We start from the raw sequence: 23203 nt of genomic DNA, 5'->3' as shown, positions 1-23203 counted from the left end.
TAAATTAATATATATAAACTATTAATTTGTTAAAACTATAGACTTCAGAGACATCTAAAGGATCATCAGTTAGTTCTGAAGATGAAAAAGAACCAATTAAACCAGCAAATTTAGTTCAGCAGTCTACTGTTTCTATCAATGGCAAGACTAAAAGAAGACAGTCTATTGATTCTGATAGTGCTAGTTCTTTAATTCCTACTAAAAAGAAAAAAATGAACTCTGTTAAAGTATTGTTACAAGAGAAAAGAATTCAACTACCCGAGCTTCAGCCAAGTTGTTGCTTTATAAATTTTAATTTTAAATATTTTTTTGATAATTTTTATTTTTTAGGCTGTTCAAAAGATACTCAGTTTTCATCAACTGTAGAAGCTCCAGTAACAGAGATCAATGTAAACTCAATCAACGATACTATTGAATCTGTAATTAATGCAGCTTGTACAAAACATCCAAATTCAACATGTAAGATATTAATAAGTTCAATTCAATTAATTAACAGTTTAATAAATATACTGAGTGAGTCACGGAGATGTAATAAATCCAATAATTATTTTATTGTTTTTTAATTTTGAAAGTAATTTTTTATTTTTACAATAAGTTTTGATAGGTATATATTTTAGGATAAGTACTCATCAAATTACAACCATATTAATCTTTGTAGTGAAAATAGAATGCAGGCAGAATATACACACATCAGTATGGGTTGAACAACACCCATCTATATTCTGTCTTATTTTTTTTTTTACTGCCCACAGTGGGGAATTCAAAATAATATAACTTTTCCACAAAAAATTAACTTTTTCAACTTAATTTTTGAAAATATGCTATAATTGTGTTAAAATTCTTGGGTTTGTATTTTATTTTATTTTAAAATACTCGACAAGGAAAGTAGACTGATTTTCATAAATACTATAAAAATATAATTGACATAGTATAGAAATTTATTTAAATTTTTTTGCTTCTTTTAAGTCAAGGAAAATAAATTTGAAATTTGAACTAGCTTTAATTGCCATATATATCCATCGGAGTAATGTGATGTACAGATGCTGAGTTAATAACACTTGTGTCTTTCACGCTTGAGGTACAAAGTTCAACATCCAAATGGGATTGCATTTTTTGCTTAATTATTTATGAGTTAGAAAAAATTTTTCAACTCATTTCATTTTTATCTCACTTAGATTCAATGAATATCATGAATATAAACTATTGTAACAAACCCTTCAAATTTTATACGTGTTAAAAGTAAAGAAATATACAACTCCTTTTTATTTTTATAATATCTCTGTAAAAATTACAATATTATGTTATTGAATATCAATTTCATACTAAATTTAATTAGTATTTATTCATATGTTATATTTTTAAATCAAAGAACCACTAATCAGGATATAATTAAGGAAATAAATGTTGATGTTGCTTTTGTAATTATCCACCAAGTTCTTGTAATTAAACACTATATACAGATTTGCATTGAAGAATTTCATATGATAGTGATTTTAATCACTGTCAGATATTATCTATACTTGTCTTAACTATCCTACTTTCACACTGTGTTGTGCCCCATTGTGCTACCCATTTTTTTGTGCTTATCAAAATGAGCTGTGTAAAATTTGGGTCCAATGTTTTATGGTTATCCCTGCCTCTGGGCTTCTTAAGTTTATTTGATGTTACAATTTTAATAGAAATAAAAGATTTATTTGATTACTTTTTTTTTTTACTTAAAATTATGAAAGTAAATCTCACGTAAAGGAAATTTTACGGGAAATTAAAAATAATAACATAAATGTTATTTTTTTAATAAAGAGCTTACAAAATTACTACATACAGTAAATAACATATAAAAATCTTAAAAATATGTTATAACTGATTTTATTTAATTTTACTTATTTATTTCATTGTATTCTTTAAAAAATGCTTATTCGGGTAAAAAAATTTAATTTTTCTATACCAAGTACGATAGTTATACTAGATTAATTATATCATGACTAATTAATTAATTATTATTACTAATCTATTTAAATTTCCTGTATTATTGCAATTTTTGGTTATCAGTTAGGGTTTTTGATTAATACTAATATCTGAAAACTATGGTAGCCAAAATTTTTCCAAAATGATGTTGGTGTTTATTTTTTGTAGACATATTTATTGCAATCAAGTTTATGTTTAATATTTTGTAATAGTTAAACAATTATATTATTATAGCAATCAGTGGTGAGAATGATGTTAATCCTCAAATTTTAATGGAAATCATTGAATCCCTTAAGACTGAAGCTAAATTAGTAACTTCAAAAAACACAAGACTTTTTTCAGATCAAATGAATATGTTACTATTAAGGTAAACTAATATTTTATTATATTTTTTAGTGTTTTAGCTTCAATGCGAAGTTGAGTAGGTATTAATTTTACTATGATATGTATTTTTTTTTGTGTGTTACTACTTTTTTTGAGCTCTACCAAACCGATTTCTTTCAATAATATGTCAAATGATCACAAATCGTATTTAGTCAAAGACAATACCCTTTAAAAATTGAAAAATTTCCCTTGTTTCCCGTAAATGAGGGAAATCTTCGCTAATTTTTGAAAATTCTTAAAACTTATAATCAGGATATAAATAAGGAAATAGGAGATCATGTAGCTTTTGAAATAATCCATCAATTTTTTTAAATTAAACACTATCTACAGATTTCCATTAAATAATAAAAATAATAATGTGATTGAATTAATATTATAGTAGTACAGTCTTATAGAACACAATCACTGCTTTGACTAAATAAGACACTTGCCTAGTCCTAACAATAGTTCTAATTTAGATTAGTTGTCATTTACAGACATATCAACACAAGATCATTTTTTAAAACTGTCATCTGATAATGATTTGATTATGAACATAATTTCATTATATAAAAATTTAAAATAATTAAAATAATTGGTCAAATTGTTTTTTCAATTGATTGTAATTATCTTTTTTATGTAAACCCTTAAAAAAAAAAAAATACCAACTTACCTACTTTAAATAATTTTATATATTAATGTTTTTGAAAGTTGATTGTAAATTAAATTTTATCTAAATGTAAATTTGTTTCAGTCTTGAATACCAAAAAGAAATATTTTCCTTTAATGCTAATTCAATTTATGAAATGTTGGCTGTGTTTATGGTATGTGACAAAGAAAAACTTGTTAAACAAGTAAATAAGTTAGTTGATGCTGAAGAAGCTAAAATTTCTGATCTAATTATAAGGTATGAAATTTTTTTTAATTTGTCAATTGTAAGTGTTAATAAAAATGTTTTTAATTATTCTATTTTATCTGCTATAGTTAGATGAATTTTATAAGTAATTGAATTTTATATTTTGTACAGATTAAAAACCTCTATTGAAAATTCTATGCCTGCTGTTATTGAGCAATATAATATTGATTGTAAAACAGTTATGGAACGAAGGTATTACATAATATTAGATTAAAAATGAAACGACTCAATCAAAATTGTTTTTAATTTATTTAAATTTTTTAGAAATGTAAATGGTAATCTCGTTGAGGGTATGAAATCAAAACCAGGTCCTAAATTACCCCGCCGTAAATTTCCATGGACTGACGAATTTAGGTATAATCTTCGTATCATGGTGAAATTTTTACTGAAATATAATTATAGTTAATAATCAACTTATTTGACTGTTTTTTGTTACAATAACTCATGATTTTTTAAAGTCTTTTAGTATAGTAATATAGTAAATTTATGACACTTGAAGTGTAATAATAATTTATTATTAAAGTAATTTAATTATACAATAGGTTTTTTATCTATAAAATTAGTTTGTTTCTCATTTTTAAGTTGAATGATATTTTTAATTAATTTATTTATGAAAAATTATTGATGATAATTTTCATTATTATTATTATTTCATATTTGTTATTATTATTTATTAATAATATAGGTTTATTTTTTGATTTTTGATTCACTAAAATTTTAGTGAAAAACATGTTTTTGTGATCAAATTATATTCTTGAATTGAATATTTCAAACTATATCTTTAGTTGTATTTGTTGAATATAACTGGGAATATAGTCATATTGTTAAATTTATTTATAATATTGTATAAATATGTTTAGGGGTTATCTAAGAGAAATTATTAACATAAGAACAACTACTTATTCAAAAATCAAAAGGATTGATTCAGTAGATAGTTATATAACCAAATTTCTTAATAATAGAATAAAACCATTATGGCCACTAGGGTGGATGAAGGTCACCATTCTTTTAAAAGAATCTAAAGTCAAAGATTCTAGGTAATTATCTTAAATTTTTAATTTATACTGAGTAGTGGTTTTACATTTTTCTATCATATATCTTAAATAGAATTCATTAATTTTGAATNACATATTTCTATCTTAAATCTTAAATATAATTCATTACTTTTGAATGAATCATTATAAGTACCACAAATAGTAAAAAAGAAAAGAATAGCTTATTGTTTCTAATGTGTTTATATTTTTTTCTTGAATTAGCTGTGAGATAAATCAAAATAAATTATGTTTTTTTAAATAGAAATTCAAATATTCTTATTAATATATTTACCCCCCTATTTTAGCTTCGATGCGAAGCTGAGAAGGTATTGGTTTTACTATGATGTGTTTTTTTTTTTTTTTTTTTCTGTTACCACTTTTTCTCAGCTCTCACCGAACGGATTTCTTTCAAAGATACGTCAAAAGATCACAAATCGTATCTAGTCGAAGACATTACCCTTAAAAATTGAAAAAAATTCCCTCGTTCCCCGTAAATGGGGGAAACCTCCAAAAAAATTACAAATTTAAAAATCGCTAATTTTCGAAATTTTTTCAATTTTTTTTACTAAAAACTGCCGTAACTTTTTCAAAAATGAACATATCAATATAATTTTTTTTTATATAGATGCTTGATGTCTTTACTTATTATTTGGTATATTTTTTTTGTAAATCTGACACTTAACCTGCCCACAGGGGGGGATTTGAAATGACAACTTTTTCACAAAAAATTAACTTTTTCAACTTAACTTTTGAAAATGTTCCGGAAGGTCTGACACTTTTATATATATCTTAAATTAAAGCTAATGTAATGTACTTTAATTTGAAAAAAAATAAATTTGTTCTCTGCATTTGTCTTCATGGTGAAAACGGCTACCAATTGCTATTTTTGTGTGAAAATTCTCGATTTTATAATTTACATTTTTTACTTTAAAGTGCTATAAATTTTTGAAAAATATATGGATCAATACAATTTTTTATGAGAAATAATATTTTTTTATAATATTTTTTTATAATCTCTTTTTCATTTAACATACTATATCTTAATCAGGATATTATTAAGGAACTAGTAGATCATGTAGCTTTTGGAATAATACACCCATTTTTTAAAATTAAACACTATCTAAAGATTTGCATCGAAGCGTTTTTTTTTTATAGTGATTTTAATCACTGTCAGATATCATTATACTTGATCCAACTATCCCATGTCACCACTGTGCCGCGACCCCCCTTTGCTGGGTTTTTTTTACTTGATATAGAAAACTTGTACTATGAAAATTTAGTCTTGATCAAACAACATGTATCATTGAGGTTGAAGTTTGACCAAATAGGGTATTTTTTTAATTTTTCACATTTATAAAATGTTCTAATAGTTTTTTTCTAAAATTTATCATTAATGTTATAATTAAAAATAATATTTTAATTTTGTAAATTTAATAGTCACATGACTATTTGCCATGTTCATGCCATATGTATAAGATAATCAAAATTTTAATGGTGTGTAGTTTTAGTTTTAGTTATATAGGTGGGTAAGACTTGCCTATGTACTCGTCTTACAGGTTCATTGTGCGTACATCCTACCGAAATATAAATTATTCAATTTTTTCACATGTGTTAATACCGAAGTGTTTTTAGACTAGGTCGCACCTATATATATTCAAACAGTCCTGTTCTAGCAAAATGAAGTATCTCTTTGGATTTTAGGTTCTTAATATCTACTTTTCAGGATAAGATTTTCCCTTATGTTTAGATCTTAATTTGGCCAGAGTATCACATTCACTCATAATGTGAAATGATTATTCCTTTTCTGTTACATACTTCCTGCACAATGGTTATTCTGTCACTCCCATTGTGTATTGTTTAAGCAGATGACTGTGTCCTGTCAGTGTAGTCCAGTCAAAGTGTTTTTTTTTAAATCTATTCATGTTAATAAGTTCTTTTATTAGTAGACAAGCAGTTTTGATTGTGTAGGTATCGCTAGGTAACACCATATTTTCCTGTGTTGTTCTCTACCAGTTTTTGGGTAGTACTTTGAGAGATTGCTCCGTAAGTCCCACCACTTGTTCTGGTTCAACGTAGGTGTTTTCTACACATTTCCTTGCTGGAAAGTTTTCTTTTCATTACCAGTCACACTGCTGTGTCATAGCATTATGCTAGTATAACTATATTGAACCTTGCTAGTGATTCTGAATTTCCTTTCATTCAAGGACTAGCTTTGTAGTCACATGGTTATTACTAAGTGCCTTTAGAGCGGCTTAACTATCTTTTGGGATAGTTATGTTTTTTTTTATGAGTACTAGCAGGTTTTAGGCCTTTACTAGTATTGCCATTACCTTTGCTTGGAACATATAGGGTGTTGTGCCCATTGACATGCTGATATTTAAGCATGGTTTATATCCTCAAATACCAGTACCTACCTTTCCTGATTTCTTGGAGCTGTCTGTATAAATTACAAACCCTACTTTTCTAGTCATGTGGTTTATATTCCATTCCCTACATTTTAAGATCTCAATTTTGTAGGGGGTGTTATTTTGGGAAATAGATTTGATACTATTTGAGGGATATCCCATTATACTCTGGTCTATCTCTTCTAACTTTTTTTTACTGCTAAAATATTATTTATTTTAAACAATTGAGTGTAATACCATGATGTTAAAATTTGTTAGATTTAATAATGGGGTGGGTTAAGTCCCCTTTACACAGCATTAAAGTAGACTAAATTGTTTTGATTTATATCACAGTTAATTCAACAAAAAAATGTAGACACATTAAAAACAATAAGCTATTTTTTTACCTTATATGTGATATTTATAAATATTTGGTGTGGTGGGGCGCGGTGGTTATACTGGTTGTTAACAAAACTCTAGTGTTAAGCCGTGCTTACCGCCGTAGGTGAACGGATGGGTGACCATGCGTGCGCTTCTACGGTGGCGAAAAAGCACCATGTTCCCACTGCACTTAAATTTCCCCAAGATATACCAATGGTATTAACCAACCTAGCGGTTGTAAAAAAAAAATATATATTTGATAAAGAATTTTTATTTGATGACTTGTTGTAGAAAAAAATAGTTAATGCAAATGTAACAAACTATGTTTCAGATTTAAGATAAAAATATGTATATATTTCCATTTTAATTATTCTTTTAAAATAAAAGTATCTTCTAAATTACTCTAGTAATTATATATGTATATTTATGTTGACTTATTTTCATTGAAATTTTAATGATAGTCATTATTATATGTGTTTGATTTATCTAACAAAACTAAATTACAGGCCAAAATTAACTAAAAAGCAAGCATTACATAACAGTCCATCAAAACTATTAAGTGCTATTAAAATAGCGTCAGAACATAAAGTGTCAAAGTCAGCTATGAGCAATAAAACACATAAATGGACTAAACAAAAAATAAATAAAGTTGGTGACTCAAATGTAGAGTCAAATTCTGTTATTACTAGTCAAACTAAAATGGTTCCTCATTCAATGTCAACAAAATCAAAACCTCTTCAAGAATCTTCGAACTCCGTTGCTATAAGTTCAATAAACAATGATTTATGTCCTTATCAAGCTACAATTACAACAGCTTCTTTGAATGGCGACAAATCAAAAGAATCTGATTGTAGCAGTGTTATTGTGAAAACAAAACCACAAACTGGAGAAGTATTAGACTTATCCCCCAATAAAGTTAGCTCTTTGCCATTTACGTTGAACAAGTTTAAAGATGTATCAGTAATTAATAATAATTTATCACATGATAGTAGCAGCCCTGGAAAAACGGTAAGAATAAATCAAATTTAAGCACATTTATAGTATTATATTTTTGTTTTTTTTTCTTTTAAATATAAATTTATTAAAGTTTTTATTATTTATTTTTTAAATTTTTTTCACAAGCATAAAATGTGTGATTTTGTTCATTTTATTTACTTTACTTAAAATAATAATATATCAATTAAAATATAAATTACCTGTTGTTGGACAGAATGAAGATTAAATTTATAATTAATATTTTTGTAAATTATATGATGTATAAAGTGTACATGTTGGCTAATGTATTTATTCTTATTTTTTGTCGTTTGTTTTATTTTCTTGCATGGTAACAATTTAATTGTTTATTGTTTAATCAATTAACCTTCATATTCAATATACTAAAATCTAATCTAAAATACAAAATCTAAAATATACTAAATCTATTCATTCTTTTAATGGGATACTTTGGTATAGTATATAATTAACTTTGACTCCTTTTTATATATTGTATAAAAAGTGATAATTATTTATATGGTATAAAGATTAAAAAAAAAAANAATGGTGTAAAGATTAAAAAAAAAAGTAAACTTACTAAATTTATTTAAAAAATTAAATTTATTGTTTAAAAGTATCAAATTAATTTTAAAATAACACTATAAAAGACTGGTCTTTAATAACTTTAATTTTTGAGATAAACTCATCTATTCTCAAACTGCTTATGTTTTGATTTATTCAAAAAATAGGTTAATAACTGATATTTTCTAATTATTTGTACGAAAATATTTTTTTTTAACATGAATATTAAATATTAGTAAATTTACTCGAGACTATAAATTTACTTGATATAAATAATTATGTAAACGTTTCTCATAATTTTAATTTTAGGGGTTTAATTTTAATAAATATTTTCCAGTGACACAAATGTCTTAGTTTATTTAATTTTTATAATTAACTTTTTAATATTTTTGAAATTCATTACATGCTGATTTTACTGTCAAAGTTAATAGATTATTTCTGATCATAATTTGTTTTTTATTCTAATGTAAGNCAAAGTTAATAGATTATTTTTGATCATAATTTGTTTTTTATTCTAATGTAAGATAATCATAACAAGATTATTATATTGTATGGAAATACAGAAGTGTCATACACCTGAATATGACGACAAGTTTTATACTGTATACTTCAGTATTAATTTTAGAAATAATGATTCTTAAATTTAAAACAAGAATTACCTTATTTTTTTGTTTATTAAATATTTTTTTGGGGTGCTTAAATTTTATTTTTTTTTTTTTTTTTGTTAAGAAAATTTGAAAAATATTTTCGCTCTTCGAAAATATGTCTGGTTACAGTAATTAATGTTATGCTCAAATTAAAAAATTTGTCTCCTGAAATCGAATGTATTTTAGGTTCTGGTCTCAGGACTTAAGTTTTGGGGGGAGCCTTTTACTTTTATAAATGAGTAAATGAAAAAAAGTTATTTTCCAAAACATGTGGTATCTGGGACCTCATTAAATTTTAACTTAGATTCGTTAAAATGTTATGATAAAAAGCTTTTTCTGTTATTTCAACTCATCAATACTAAATTAGTCTATGGTGCATTGTTATTGTAAATATTTAATCAAATTCAATGTTAGTAAAAGAGCGGTTGAGTAGAATAAGTTTTTATTCGTCTTTTCAAAGATGAAAAAGTGTATTTTAGTGTAATAAATTATGAAATTATTAATCATTTTTTACAATAATTAATTTTAATACATTTTTATGAGTTAATTTAATGGAGAATCTTAGTATTTTCTTTGTAAAAATTTATATTTATGTATAAATTTATAGTTAGGAAAATTTTGTTTACTATCGGCCCTTGCAAATAGTTGGTCTTATATAAGGTGAATGTCTTAGACCTAACGGACAATGCTTGTCATTTTAAATACAATTATGATTTTATGAACATTTTTTTTTTTTTAATAATTATTGCCTTAGAGACTACGTCCTCAAAGCAAATTTTGTAAAAGTATATTTTAGGATATGTATTCGTTGAATTACAAAGCAATTTAAAACAATAAGTGTTTATGGAATTTTTTTAAATTATATATTTTTTTATTAGTATAATAGGAATTATTTTTTTTGTATATATAATAAAATATATGCTTTGAACACATTCTATGAAGGCAATAATTATTGAAAAAAAATAAATTCAATAAAATGTTAATTGCATTTAAAATATTGTAAAAATGCAAATTTTATAGTAATATGAAAAGCTCAAAAATTTGAGACAGTTGGAATTTTTATTGGTCTTTATAGTATTGTTTTTTTCGAGTTTGAATAAAAAACTAATAGACTTGTATTATGATGCAATGATGTAATAATTTAATGATTTGAACATAATGATATAATTGGATTTGGCATATGACACTTAGTTATTCAGTTATTCATATAATTGTAAAGAAAGTTACAAATATTTTGCAAATTTCGATAGGTTCTTCCTTAGTTTGGAAGTAAAAAAAGACAACTAAATAATGAAATAATCGCCACATATTGTGTTTTAATAATTGAGGAATAAATAAGAGAAATACTGTTTAATATTTTTTTTGATCGCGTACTTACCCTGACATTAAGGAAATGCATCCCCTTAATAAAATATTTAAACGTGATACACAAGGGACCTCATGTTAAATAAAAATCGAGATATTATTATTCTACTATTAGTTATAAATAATCGAATTGATTTCTTACTTATCTAACACTGATTATAAACATACATAGAATACTATATAGTATTCGTCAGAATTGGTCATTAATTCAACAACTTCAATTTACGAACAATTTTAGAAAANTACTTGAAATATTGTAAAAAACATAGATCTTTTTGAACTGAACTTTTGAAAATGTTCCAGAAATACTGCGTCCTTTAAACATACATTAAATCAAAGGTTATGTTATATACTATCAAATGAAAAAAAAAATTTGTCCCGTCATCTTATCTTCTATGTGCAAATGCCTGTCGAAAATTAAAAAAAAATGTAATGTTTGCGATAAAAATTACCTTTTATCGGGATGTTCTTTGTGCTTAAAACTGCCATAACTTTTTCAAAAATGAACAAATAAAAATAATATTTTTTTGTATTGAAACCTTAGATATTTCCCTTTCATTTGATATAATTTTTTTTGAAAATCTAACACTTATTCTGCTCACTGGGGGGGATTTAAAATAGTTACTTTTTTACAAAAAATAACTTTTCAACTTAATTTTTGAAAATGTTCTGGAAATACTGCGTCTTTTAAACATATATCAAATTAAAGCTTATTTTATGTACTATAAAATGAAAAAAAAAATTGTCCCGACGACCTATCTTCTATGCGCAAATGGCTACCATATTCAAAAATATGCTATATTAACAAAATTTTTTTTTTTAATTTAACACTATCTACAGATTTGCATCGAATCGTTTTTTATGATAGTGATTTTAATCACTGTCAGATATCATCTATACTGGACCCAACTATGCCACGACCCCACTGTGCTGGGTTTTTTTTTTTTTTGTTTATATAATAAAATATATGCTTTGAACACATTCTATGAAGGCAATAATTATTGAAAAAAAAAAATTCAATAAAATGTTAATTGCATTTAAAATATTGTAAAAATGCAAATTTTATAGTAATACGAAAAGCTCAAAAATTTGAGATATTTGGAATTTTTATTGGTCTTTATAGTATTGTTTTTTGCGAGTTTGAAAAAAAAAAACTAATAGACTTGTATTATGATGCAATGATGTAATAATTTAATGATTTGAACATAATGATATAATTGGATTTGACATATGATACTTAATTATTCAGTTATTCATATAATTGTAAAGAAACTTACAAATATTATGCAAATTTCGATAGGTTCTTCCTTAGTTTGGAAGTAAAAAAAGACAACTAAATAATGAAATAATCGCCACACATTGTGTTTTAATAATTGAGGAATAAATAAGAGAGAAATACTATTTAATATTTTTTTGGTCGCGTACTTACCCTGACATTAAGGAAATGCATCCCCTTAATAAAATATTTAAACGTGATACACAAGGGACCTCATGTTAAATAAAAATCGAGATATTATTATTCTACTATTAGTTATAAATAATCGAATTGATTTCTTACTTATCTAACACTGATTATAAACATACATAGAATACTATATGGTATTCGTCAGAATTGGTCATTAATTCAACAACTTCAATTTACGAACAATTTTAGAAAATGGTTACCTTAAATTAAAAAAAAATTATATTGAAGTATATAAAATTTCGCCTGTTAAAATTATAATCATACCGAATTAACGTCGGAATTCAACAATTTAGTTAAATAAAATTAACAATAATAAAAGAAAGCAAAATATGTACTTGTCACTAAATTTTACATAATAAGCACATTTAGTACTGAAATGTATAGATAATAGATTTTTACCGAAAATAGTCTTATAATACAAACCTTATTTAACGGGTAATTTCTTTTTAAGCTATTTTTAGAATACACTTATGTAGCATAAAATAAATCAAAAATTAATTATTTAATTTTTAANTTTAGAATACACCTATGTAGCATAAAATAAATCAAAAATGAATTATTTAATTTTTAATTTAATATTAGGCAAAAATTTATTCCCTTATTAAATTTTAGATATTAACTATACTGTGATGAAACGTTATTTTTCATATATATTAAAGTAATCTTTTGCTTATGATTTTCTCAATTATTTGACATTCTTTAATTGCATGACTTAAAATGATGTGCGAGTGATTTCCTTTTTGTGTCTGACTTTTATGATAATTAGTTTTAAACTAAAATGATTATTAGTACAATGAACAATTTTTAGGACACTCAAAACAGTCAAAAACAACTATCTTCAAATGTTATTAATCAACCTATTTCACGTAAACAAAGATTGCTTCAAGAGTTAAATAGTCCTTTGTTAACAGACCAACAGAGAGTTTCACATAATAACTCTCCAATAGAACTTCATAGTACAATAAAAAAAGTTAGTTTACATAACTTTCTGGAATTGCATGATAATTATTCCTTATTTGCATTTTATAATTTAATAAATATATTACAAATAATATGTTTCAAAGGAGAATAAAACATCATCTTTATCAAAGGCTGAAAATTCTCAAATTGATGATAAGCCAACAGCTAAAGATTTATTGAGTCAAATTATAAATGACTCCTTAATGGATAATACAACACCATTACAATCACAATTAACAACATTCTTTAAACCTGTATGATATTAATATTCAATATTTTAAACTCGAGTTAACTCGTTTGTATTATTTCATTTACAGAAAGAAAGTCCTACAGCACCCATAACAATTAAAAATCAGGAGTTAAAAGTAGAATATAAGGAGCAATCACATAGCGATCAGTGTCCAACTAAAGCTACATTTAATAACAATCGTGCTTCTAGTATTGAGTTGGCTGAAAAAGAAGCTCAAGAAGTTATCAAAGATTTATTAGTTCTTAACCAATTGTCATCAAGTTCTTCATGTTCGTCACGAAACTCTAAAGAAAAAGATGCATATAAGAAACAAACATCTTCCATGTCAATGTACTCAATAAAAAATCCTTTTGATACTGTAGTCAATACATCGTTAGGGGTTATAAATCATCCAGCATTTAGGAATTCTTATAATACAGTAAAATTTTTAAAATAATATTATATATTTTAATACTGATGTTTTTATTAAATGTATTTATTTTTTTATACAGTCAAGTAGTGGTATGTCAAAATCATATGATTCTTCAAAATTAACTTCAATTGGTATTCCAAAAATGAGTTTTGGATTTCAAGATGAATTCTTCAAGCATATGGTAAAAACTGAAGAACCCAATTCTCTTTTAGCTTCAGAAAACTATCAGTAATATAAATTTATTACATTGTAATACACATGTTAAACAACACACATTAATAATACTTTTTTAATTTAGAAAACAAGAAGTTGATCATTATGGTATATTACCGAATAGTTCCCGAACTCCTGATGTAATTTTTATAATAAATTTATATAAAGCCAAAATTTAATTGGTATTTTTGTATTTCAGAAGCACTTACATCAACAATTTTATTCATCATTAAATACGAAACCAAAAACTGATTTAAGTCATAGTTCAATATCATATAGTAGTAAGTTAAAGGGCTCTTATTTTTTATATTATTGGGAATCAATGTTGTGTAGTAGTCATGAACTGTAGTTCAACATGAACTACAGTTTAAATTCTAGAATAATAAAATAAACTTCAAATAACAATGTTAAGATTTGATGTGTTACTACGTTATGCCTCTCATCAAAATATTCTACACAATAGTGACAAAGATAATGTAATAATATTAAGGAAAAAAGAATCTATTACTTATACAGTGTTCAGAGAGTAAGGAAACAGTTAAATTTTTATAAACAATGAGAACAATAGAAATCCGTTTTCTTACTTACTGAACACTATTTATAGAATTAATATAATAAAAATAATAATCTGTTATATATTTTTTAGACTCAAATAACTGAATACATCTTAACTAGAATGATGTACATTCTTGTTTAATATAAAAAAGCGCAGCTCAAATTTTATAACATATTATGAATTTTTAAAATTGCTTAATTTGAAGAGCTTGATGTAATATTTTGCAAAGACTGTTATAAGGATGTTTGGTAATATTATCAATAATCTTCCATTTATTAATGTAGAATAATTATATATTTGTTGTTATTTTTATAATTAGTATTACAATAACCTAGTAGTATTATTATTAATGGGCTCAGCTCAAAACAAATTTAAATTATTTTACATCTTGTAAATTAGTTGTAAAGTATTATGTACATATTTTGTTTATAAAATATATTTTTTACGTAAAAAATGAAGAATCATCCAGTTTTATTTGTTCAGTATACATTCCATTAAAATCCATTCTGAAAAAATTTATTTACTATCATTATTTTTATAATAAATGTTTATTTATTAAGTAAAATGTTAATGTAAAGGTAAAAATATTATTGAAGTATATTAATTTTTGCCAAAATAAGCAAAATGGAATATTAAATAAGAAATAGTTCATAATAATGAAGTTAAGATCAACAGAAATTATTATTAACAGTGTTGGTTTTGCAAATTATCCTTTTTTGTTTTATGGTATACACCGATTGTAAGCATATACCCTTCATATAGTACATAAGTATTATTTTTTTAGGGTATATATTAATTCAAAAAATTGTTAGTGGGTAAATATACTCTCCAAAACACGCCATTGATTATAACCTATATGTAGACTATTACAGTAGATTTATATGAAAATAAAGAAAATCCAGAGTTTATGGAATCAAAATGACAAAAANATATTAATTCAAAAAATTGTTAGTGGGTAAAGCCATTTACTCTCCAAAACACGCCATTGATTATAACCTATATGTAGAATATTACAGTAGATTTATATGAATATAAAGAAAATCCAGAGTTCATGGAATCAAAATGACAAAAATATAATTTTGAAAAAATTGAATTTATTGTTTGAAATATGCTATTTGTCAATTAAATGATGAATTTAACAGTAAAAAGTCTTGTGATATACTTCTGCTAATTTAACTATTACATATGACAGAAAAAAAAATAATAATTTTTTCACTCATTCGGTGTAATAAGTTTCAAAAAATTATTAACTAATAGCCAATATTACAGTCAAAACATAAATAAAATGTAGCTTTCGTTAAATCTTTTAATGACAATAAATTCAAAGTTACTCTATGTTAATGGTAATTAAATAGATTAATTTATCAGAAATTAAGAATATTTTTACATTAATATTTCATTAAAAAAAAAAACATATTAAGGCTTGTATAATTAATCAATTAGTATTATCATGAGTTCCTATTTACTTATAAAAAATAAATTAAATATATATATACATATTTGGTAATATTAACTGAATTATAATAAAATAATAAATATNAATAAATGAAATATATATATATTTGGTAATATTAACTGAATTATAATAAAATAATAAATATCAATTCTCAGCAAATTTATGTATTTTATTTAATATGAAAAAAAAATAAGCTTAAGTTTAAAACAACTAGCCAGTATTTACCTGTACAAAAAGTTGCATATAATATTCCCACTATTCATTTGACCCATAATTCTAATACATTTTAAAAGATCAATCATTGCAGCTGTAAATTTGTTTTCCAAAATTTGTATGTTTTTTTGAAAATCTAAGGTTGAACTGCTATTACTTTTAGGAAGCTGAAATAAACATTTATTGCATAAAAATTTTTTTTCTGAGTAATTAAAAATCAAAATAAATGCACATAGTTTTAATACTTAGAATTTATATTAAAACTACTATAAATAATAAGTAAAAAATTTTGTTACTTATATTTATTTAAAAATCTTTTTTATTAAACGATTTAAGTAAAAATATGGCAAAATTATACTATTAATATTACCTCCAATATATAATCACTAAACTCCATGCACAACTCTAATAAATATCCACTGCTTTTCATTAGACTTGGATTTGTCACCATACAGTTTTTTAAACATAAATTTAAAAATTTTTGTTGTTCATCTAATAGTTCATCAACATTTTTAACCTATTGACAGTTAAACCTTAAGTAAAAAATTACAATCTTTTTTTTAATAGATTATTAAATACATTAAATTGTATAGCAGAAGTAAACGATTGCCATTGTGTTTCAATAACTTCTTCAAACATATAATATTCAAGGTTTTGTACAAATAATAACATATTTTGTCTGAGATTGAATGCTTTTTTGTATGTTAAAGATGACGAAGATACTTTTTTCAGTTTTTTGTCTACAAGCCACACTCTACAATATTAAAATTGATTGGTTATATACTATTATTAAAACAATAAATTACCTAAGTCAATAATAATTTACTTTAGAAGTTGTCGTTCAACATTTTTGCATAATAGCAGTAAACGAAATAACATTTGATAATTTGATATAACAGTTTCATTAAATATTAATGAAACAGGCCATTGAGTAGATAACCCCAAACAAAATGACTGTATTCCTAATAAGTTTGAAGATGGTTGGAAATTGATATAATCTAAATAAAATAAAAAATAATTTAGTATAATCGTGTATACACAAGTATACAAATAGCATTGTAAATAAAATTTAAATTAAAAATAAATATGAATTATAGGAGGCCTATCCAATCAAGCTTATATATATATATGAAGAGTAAAATTTTTAAATGTTTCGTATCAATTTTTTTTTTTAAGAGAAATATAATAAACAAAAAATAGTAGTAAAATATATCAGCAAAAATTTATATTAAATTCTACGAGATATTTACAGTGTGTGTGGGTTATTTATTATATCTAAAAACAAAATTTTGTTAATGACAGTTTTAACTTCAAGGTCTAGCTAAATAGTTTAAAATATGTTTTAAGTACAGGAATTTTAGTTTATACTATAGAATGTTATTTTTCATTAAATTTTATTTAAAAATGTTCACTGTGTTTAGCAGTAATAATGTTATTTTCATAGGTAGTTGTTATTTTTTAATTGTAGTTTAAAATTTAAAAGTCCCATTCATTATCCTGTAAAAATATTTTGTTTTTTTGATCTTCTGAAAAACTACCAATTTTGATTTGACTATTTTCTTACAAGAACCGTCTATAAATATAGCATCCAAAAAATAAGAAAACAGGTTAATTGTTATGTACAATGAAAACAATAGAAACCTTTATCCTTACTGAACATTCCATTTATATAGTGATGTATTCAGAAGGTTAAATTTTACTACAAGAAGTTATTTTTACTGTTTTAAAATGATATATATATATATATTGTGTATTATTCTTTGAAAAATGTGTATAGTTTTTTAATATCAAATTTGAATTACAAGTATAAGGATAAAAAAATTTATATGTATTTTCTCGTTTATAATAGAGGTAACTAAATTGTGTCAGTAAGTTGATTTTTTCTTATGTAATGGTACATTTGTAATGTAGCACAACCTGATAAGTTAACACACACCGTGAAATTGATGTCAATAAATGGTGATCAGCAGTCTGCTAATCGATGTTGATTGATGCACAATTAAATAAATAAAGATAAGAGATACTGTAAAAATTGCAGTTTCGTTTGTTACACTTATTTAATGAAATAATTACAATAGTTATTTTATAATTTATTGAACTAAAAATTATTTTATTTCTAAAATTTACCCTTTTCTTTATCAGTTTGAATAGATAGAATTTTAAAAATTTGAAAACTGAGAGGGTCTTTTTTTAAGTCCATTTTAATATCATCTTTATATTGATCAATGCATCCTACATTGACTCGTAGACATATATCTAACAATGATTCTAATCTATTGTAAACAATATCATCTGTAGGTTTTTTTAATTCATCATCACAAACATCCAATAGATGAACCACAAAATCCCCTTGTTCCAGAAGAAAATACCGTTTAATAGATCTAAAAAGATATAAATTAACATAAAAATAATTATTTGATCTTTTATTTATACATTTAAAGTTTTTACACTTGTTTAAAATTATGTGTACAATATTAAATTAAATTATGTAAAAAGATAAACTAAAGATTTGAATTTTAATATACTAAGAAAAACTATTATGTAAATTGTTTGTTTGCTTTATAAAAAAAATTTGAGAATTTTTCTTAATAATGTGTAAACCTTTAGAAAATAAAACTCAGTAAAAATCATTTGTAAAAATTATAACTATGAGTTATTCTTAAATAAATGTTTATTAAATAATATTTATCAAATGTTATTAGATATTTAAAATATACATATGCTACAGGTAGCATCTAATTGGAGAGGAACTGAATTAGAGTGTAGAATAACATTCAAAGTATTTGAAACATTTACTAAAAATTGAACTTGTTTATATTGACATTTTTTTTTTGGTAAAATTAGAACAATAAAATTTATGTTTCATAAAATATAAATGAAAATTACACATTATTCATTAATGTTTGTGAATATGTGAATGTGTAATCATAAGTGATATTTTTTTTAAACACTGTATCTATAATGTTTAGTAAATCAGTGATTTTAGTACTTATTATCAAAATATTTTCCATTGAAGTATATAGTTTGTCCCTTTATTATTATTACTACAAAATATATTTACTTCAGTCTGTTCATGAGATCATAATCATTTAACAACATGTTTAATAAAGTGCTACTGGCAAACATGTATGAGTTGTTAATTATTTGTAAATAATTGGATGAGCACCATAGTGAATACACCAATTTTTCATCATCAGCAGGTTTATAAGACAAATAAAAATTTTCATTATGTTCTGTAAACACAAAGATTGGTTATATTTTAAAAGCTTACAAACGTTTTACAATTAATTTTAGCTTACTACAATTATGCATAGCATTTAAATATTTTCCTGTTCTAAGAATTATTTCTTTATATTTTTCTAAATAAGTTGGAACATACTCATGCCTTATTGTGTAACATTTATTCCAATATTTCTCAGTATCATCACTTAATATAAGATTACCACATTTTATCATAAACTGTAAATGATATTTAAGATAAATTTATATTGTTTAGAAAAAAAAAAATTTTTAGTACTTCATCACAAGGATCAAATATTTGTCCTTTCAACATCCACTTTTCAAGAGAATCAAAAAATGGAGTAGTTGACACTTGAGCCATTCCATCCAAAAGATTTTTCAGTGCTTCATCAGCGCAACATTCCAACATTTTTTCATGTAATACAGAAAGTGTTTGACCTCCTCTTTTTTTATCCTACAATTAACAAAATATAAATATAATTAAAAAAAAATGATTAGTAAAAAAACCTTTGTTATAATAGATATGATGTCAGATATGAATTCCATTTTTGATATTTGTTTTTCTGCAGCAGAAAATAATATTTGCAAACTTAGTTCTCCATTTTTATGTTGATTTTCTAAGGTTATTATGAAATTCTACAAAGAAATTATTTTTATTAGTACCAAATACTTTTATAAATTGATTCATTCAAATATTTTATGATAAGTGTAGTTTTATTTTTTTTTTCATATTTTACGTTTTCCCTTAAATCTATTGTTTGACTGACTAAACTTTACTAGCTAAAGCTAGTTTTGCTAGCAGTTGGTATGTAAAAATTAATAGAGTATCATTAAAAACAATGTTGTTAGAGGTTTATAACCATTAAGCTTTAAAAGCAACAAATTATTCACTATCCTTATTAAGAAAATTGAGATTTTAAAGGTAAAATAAATAATTCTAAATAAAAAATAATAAATTCTATAAAACATAATTTTTAACCAATATTTCTGAATGCTTGATTATAATATATTTTGTATATATCATATAAGATATATGATATTGAAAATTAAAAGACATTTAATTTGACAACAAACAATTTTGGTCGAAATATACTTGAAATATATCTTACTTCATGTATTAAAAGTATGAAGTGGAATTATTTAAAAAACAGTATAAAAAAAATTATTTTACAATTTTTTCCAAATTAATAATAAAAAAACATAATATTGACTTTATTTAATAGAATTCATACTTAATAAATATATTGAAAAGTTCTTGAATTTTTTACAACAAAAGAATAAAATATTTTAACAAAAATAATATTACGAATTTCAGACATCTACTAAATTATATATTTTCAAATTTATCCCAAAATTACATCATGTTAATGTTCTATAATTGTCTAAACATTAAATATCTTCTATAGTCAGAGAAATACAGGGAACTCCACATGTTTTGATAAATTTAATAACTTTCAATCTACTGAATATTTTGGGTTTTTTTTTTTTTTAGCAACTATTAAACTTTAGGATTATAAAAATATCAATTTAAAATTTACTTACTAAGTAATCTCTTATAAATTTTTCTAAATAACATGCTAATGCTTGATTAACATATCCATTGTGACCTTGCCGGTTTTCTTCACAATAACGACAAATAATAGCATAAGCTGAAGCTAATCTTAATATTTTTGGTATCAAACATTGATATTCTGGTCCTTAATTCATACCACAATTAATAATTTTATCAGTGATAAATTTGTTAAAATATTATGAACAATATATTTACAAACCTATAGAAGCATTGATTTTAAAGCTAATACTTGTACCATGTTTATAAGGTTTGATAAACTGACCATGAAATCCTTGGAGACAACATAATATATCTTCAATAATAAATGTTTGTTCAATAGATGATACATCTGAAAACATTATAAGAAAATAAACAAAATTAATTATTACTCATATTTAAGTGATATTTGTCATATTTTTATGTTGTCTAAGAGACAGAAATTGGTTATAACAAAATTTAATTACATTTCTACAATACCAACAATTTTTAAAAACATCATATGTTGTCGGATGCATGTTATTTTTTAATAATACACTGATAAAATAGAATTTAGAGAAAAAGAAGAATACAATACTTCAAAGAATAAAGGATAAGTAGAAATAAACTAGGTATAGGGTGTTTGATTTTAATGGGATAATAATAAAATTGAGTAAAAATGAAATTGTAGTGATATTGAGAAAAAAATAACGATTATGTGAAGATGGATATATTGGAGAAAAATATCAAGTGCTTAGGATTACTAAAAAATCCTAATCAAGCTTATATGTCAATTTTATAAAACAGTAATGACTTTTAGATAAAAATATTAAGCAATACAAAAATATAGCAGTAATAAGTGATAAGGAAATGAAAATATTAAGATGGATTTGTGGAGTGATTAAAGGGAACACAATAAAAAATAAGTACACATGAGGTAATATGTGTGAGGTGTTAATAGTAAATAAAATTTGAGAGAATAGATAGATAGAATTAAATCTTGTTAAAGATAGGATAATTCAGTTTGATAAGTTAAGAATATATACATTGAAAAAAAAAGTGAAATAGTAAAACAGAAAATGAGTTGGATTAGCTTATGAATGATGTAGAATTAAAAACTTAAATGAGCTACTATATATCGAAAAACTCATTAAAGAGTTGCTCTCAATTGAAGGGTCTAGTACAACAACCTGGTAAGTCTACCAATAAAAATAATTTACCAAACTGTTATCTACTAATAATAATGGTTAAAATAGTCAGAAAAATTATATTTATTTAAAACTAACAAAAAGTTATTTGCTAAAAAATCGACCTTGCTTAGTTGTTGTACTGAGCTCTTTAATTATACAAGTAATACATAAATATTCAATTGACTAATCAATGTTAAAAAAAAAATAACCAGTGTTAGTAGACACTATGTCAAAGTAATCTAATCCTTGATATTTTCTAATATTTTTCCACAATGGACATGCATGATTAGTATTTGTTTTCATTGAAATTTCTTTTTCTTTCAATTTAATTTGTTGTTGTTTTTGAAATTCATTTCGTATCTGTTGAAGAGTAAATATATTTTGAATTAGAAATTACAGGCAAATATTTGTTATATAAAACTAGATAATTACTTCAATTTGATCTTTCAAGGACTGTATGTTTTCAGAATTAGGCAAATCACGTTCATATTCTCTATATCTTTTTTCTAAAAAAGCTGTTAACTTTTTATCTTCACTTATTTCTTGAATCAAATGCATAAACTTATTAGCAAGTTTGACATTACTGAAAAATGAATATTTAAAAATTAATCTTTATTACAGAGTTTGTGATTGACATAATTTTAATATAATAATTCACCCAATTTTTTTTAATTTTTCATTAAATTTATGAGGATTCTCAGAATGAGGTAAGATTTTTTGTAATAACGCATCCCTTGAAATATGGGGTGTATTTTTATCACTTCTGTTCCACCCTTCTAATTTTTCTATAATATCTTGAACTGTAGAAGTAGATCTGGAGTAATGTATTAATTGAAATTTTATTAGTCTTTTAAACGTGTATTCAATATAAGAAAAATAATCACCTGAAGCTCGTTATAAGTTCTTCAATTGGTTTTTTTGTTTGATCCATATTTTAAAAAATAACTATCATTTTGTAAAAAGAGCTTTAAAATTCTCAAAGTATAGCACAGTAAATTTAATTTTAACAATAAATATGTAGTTGTTACATTTTAATGTAAAAAATTTAATTTATTTATCAGCAACGATCAACTCTAATGTAGGAGCTCATAAACTCACCGATCGTTATATT

The 23203-nt window shown here is 23.8% G+C and overlaps 1 protein-coding gene and 1 pseudogene across 1 annotated transcript; one reads left to right on the top strand and one right to left on the bottom strand.

The window, feature by feature from the left end:
• The window catches only part of LOC126910419 (ubinuclein-2-like), a 20332-nt pseudogene extending 5406 nt beyond the window's left edge, over positions 1–14926 (top strand).
• LOC126895739 (gamma-tubulin complex component 2-like) lies at positions 14737–23203 on the bottom strand. The gene is made up of 16 exons (XM_050667925.1): positions 22977–23203; positions 22751–22906; positions 22525–22675; positions 22302–22452; positions 21147–21275; positions 20917–21071; positions 19882–20010; positions 19652–19828; positions 19434–19593; positions 19196–19367; positions 18262–18515; positions 16961–17132; positions 16714–16888; positions 16505–16651; positions 16147–16301; positions 14737–14971 (listed from the first exon to the last, which is right to left on the bottom strand). Exons 1-16 carry the CDS (start codon positions 23021–23023, stop codon positions 14908–14910), a joined length of 2394 nt encoding a protein of 797 aa, XP_050523882.1. The 5' UTR covers positions 23024–23203; the 3' UTR covers positions 14737–14907.

The sequence above is a fragment of the Daktulosphaira vitifoliae genome, unplaced genomic scaffold (assembly GCF_025091365.1).
Source record: "Daktulosphaira vitifoliae isolate Bord-2020 unplaced genomic scaffold, ASM2509136v1 Scaffold_1, whole genome shotgun sequence".
Taxonomy (NCBI): domain Eukaryota; kingdom Metazoa; phylum Arthropoda; class Insecta; order Hemiptera; family Phylloxeridae; genus Daktulosphaira; species Daktulosphaira vitifoliae.
The sequence above is the reverse complement of the archived record's forward strand: the minus strand, read 5'-3'. Positions and strand labels throughout refer to the sequence as shown.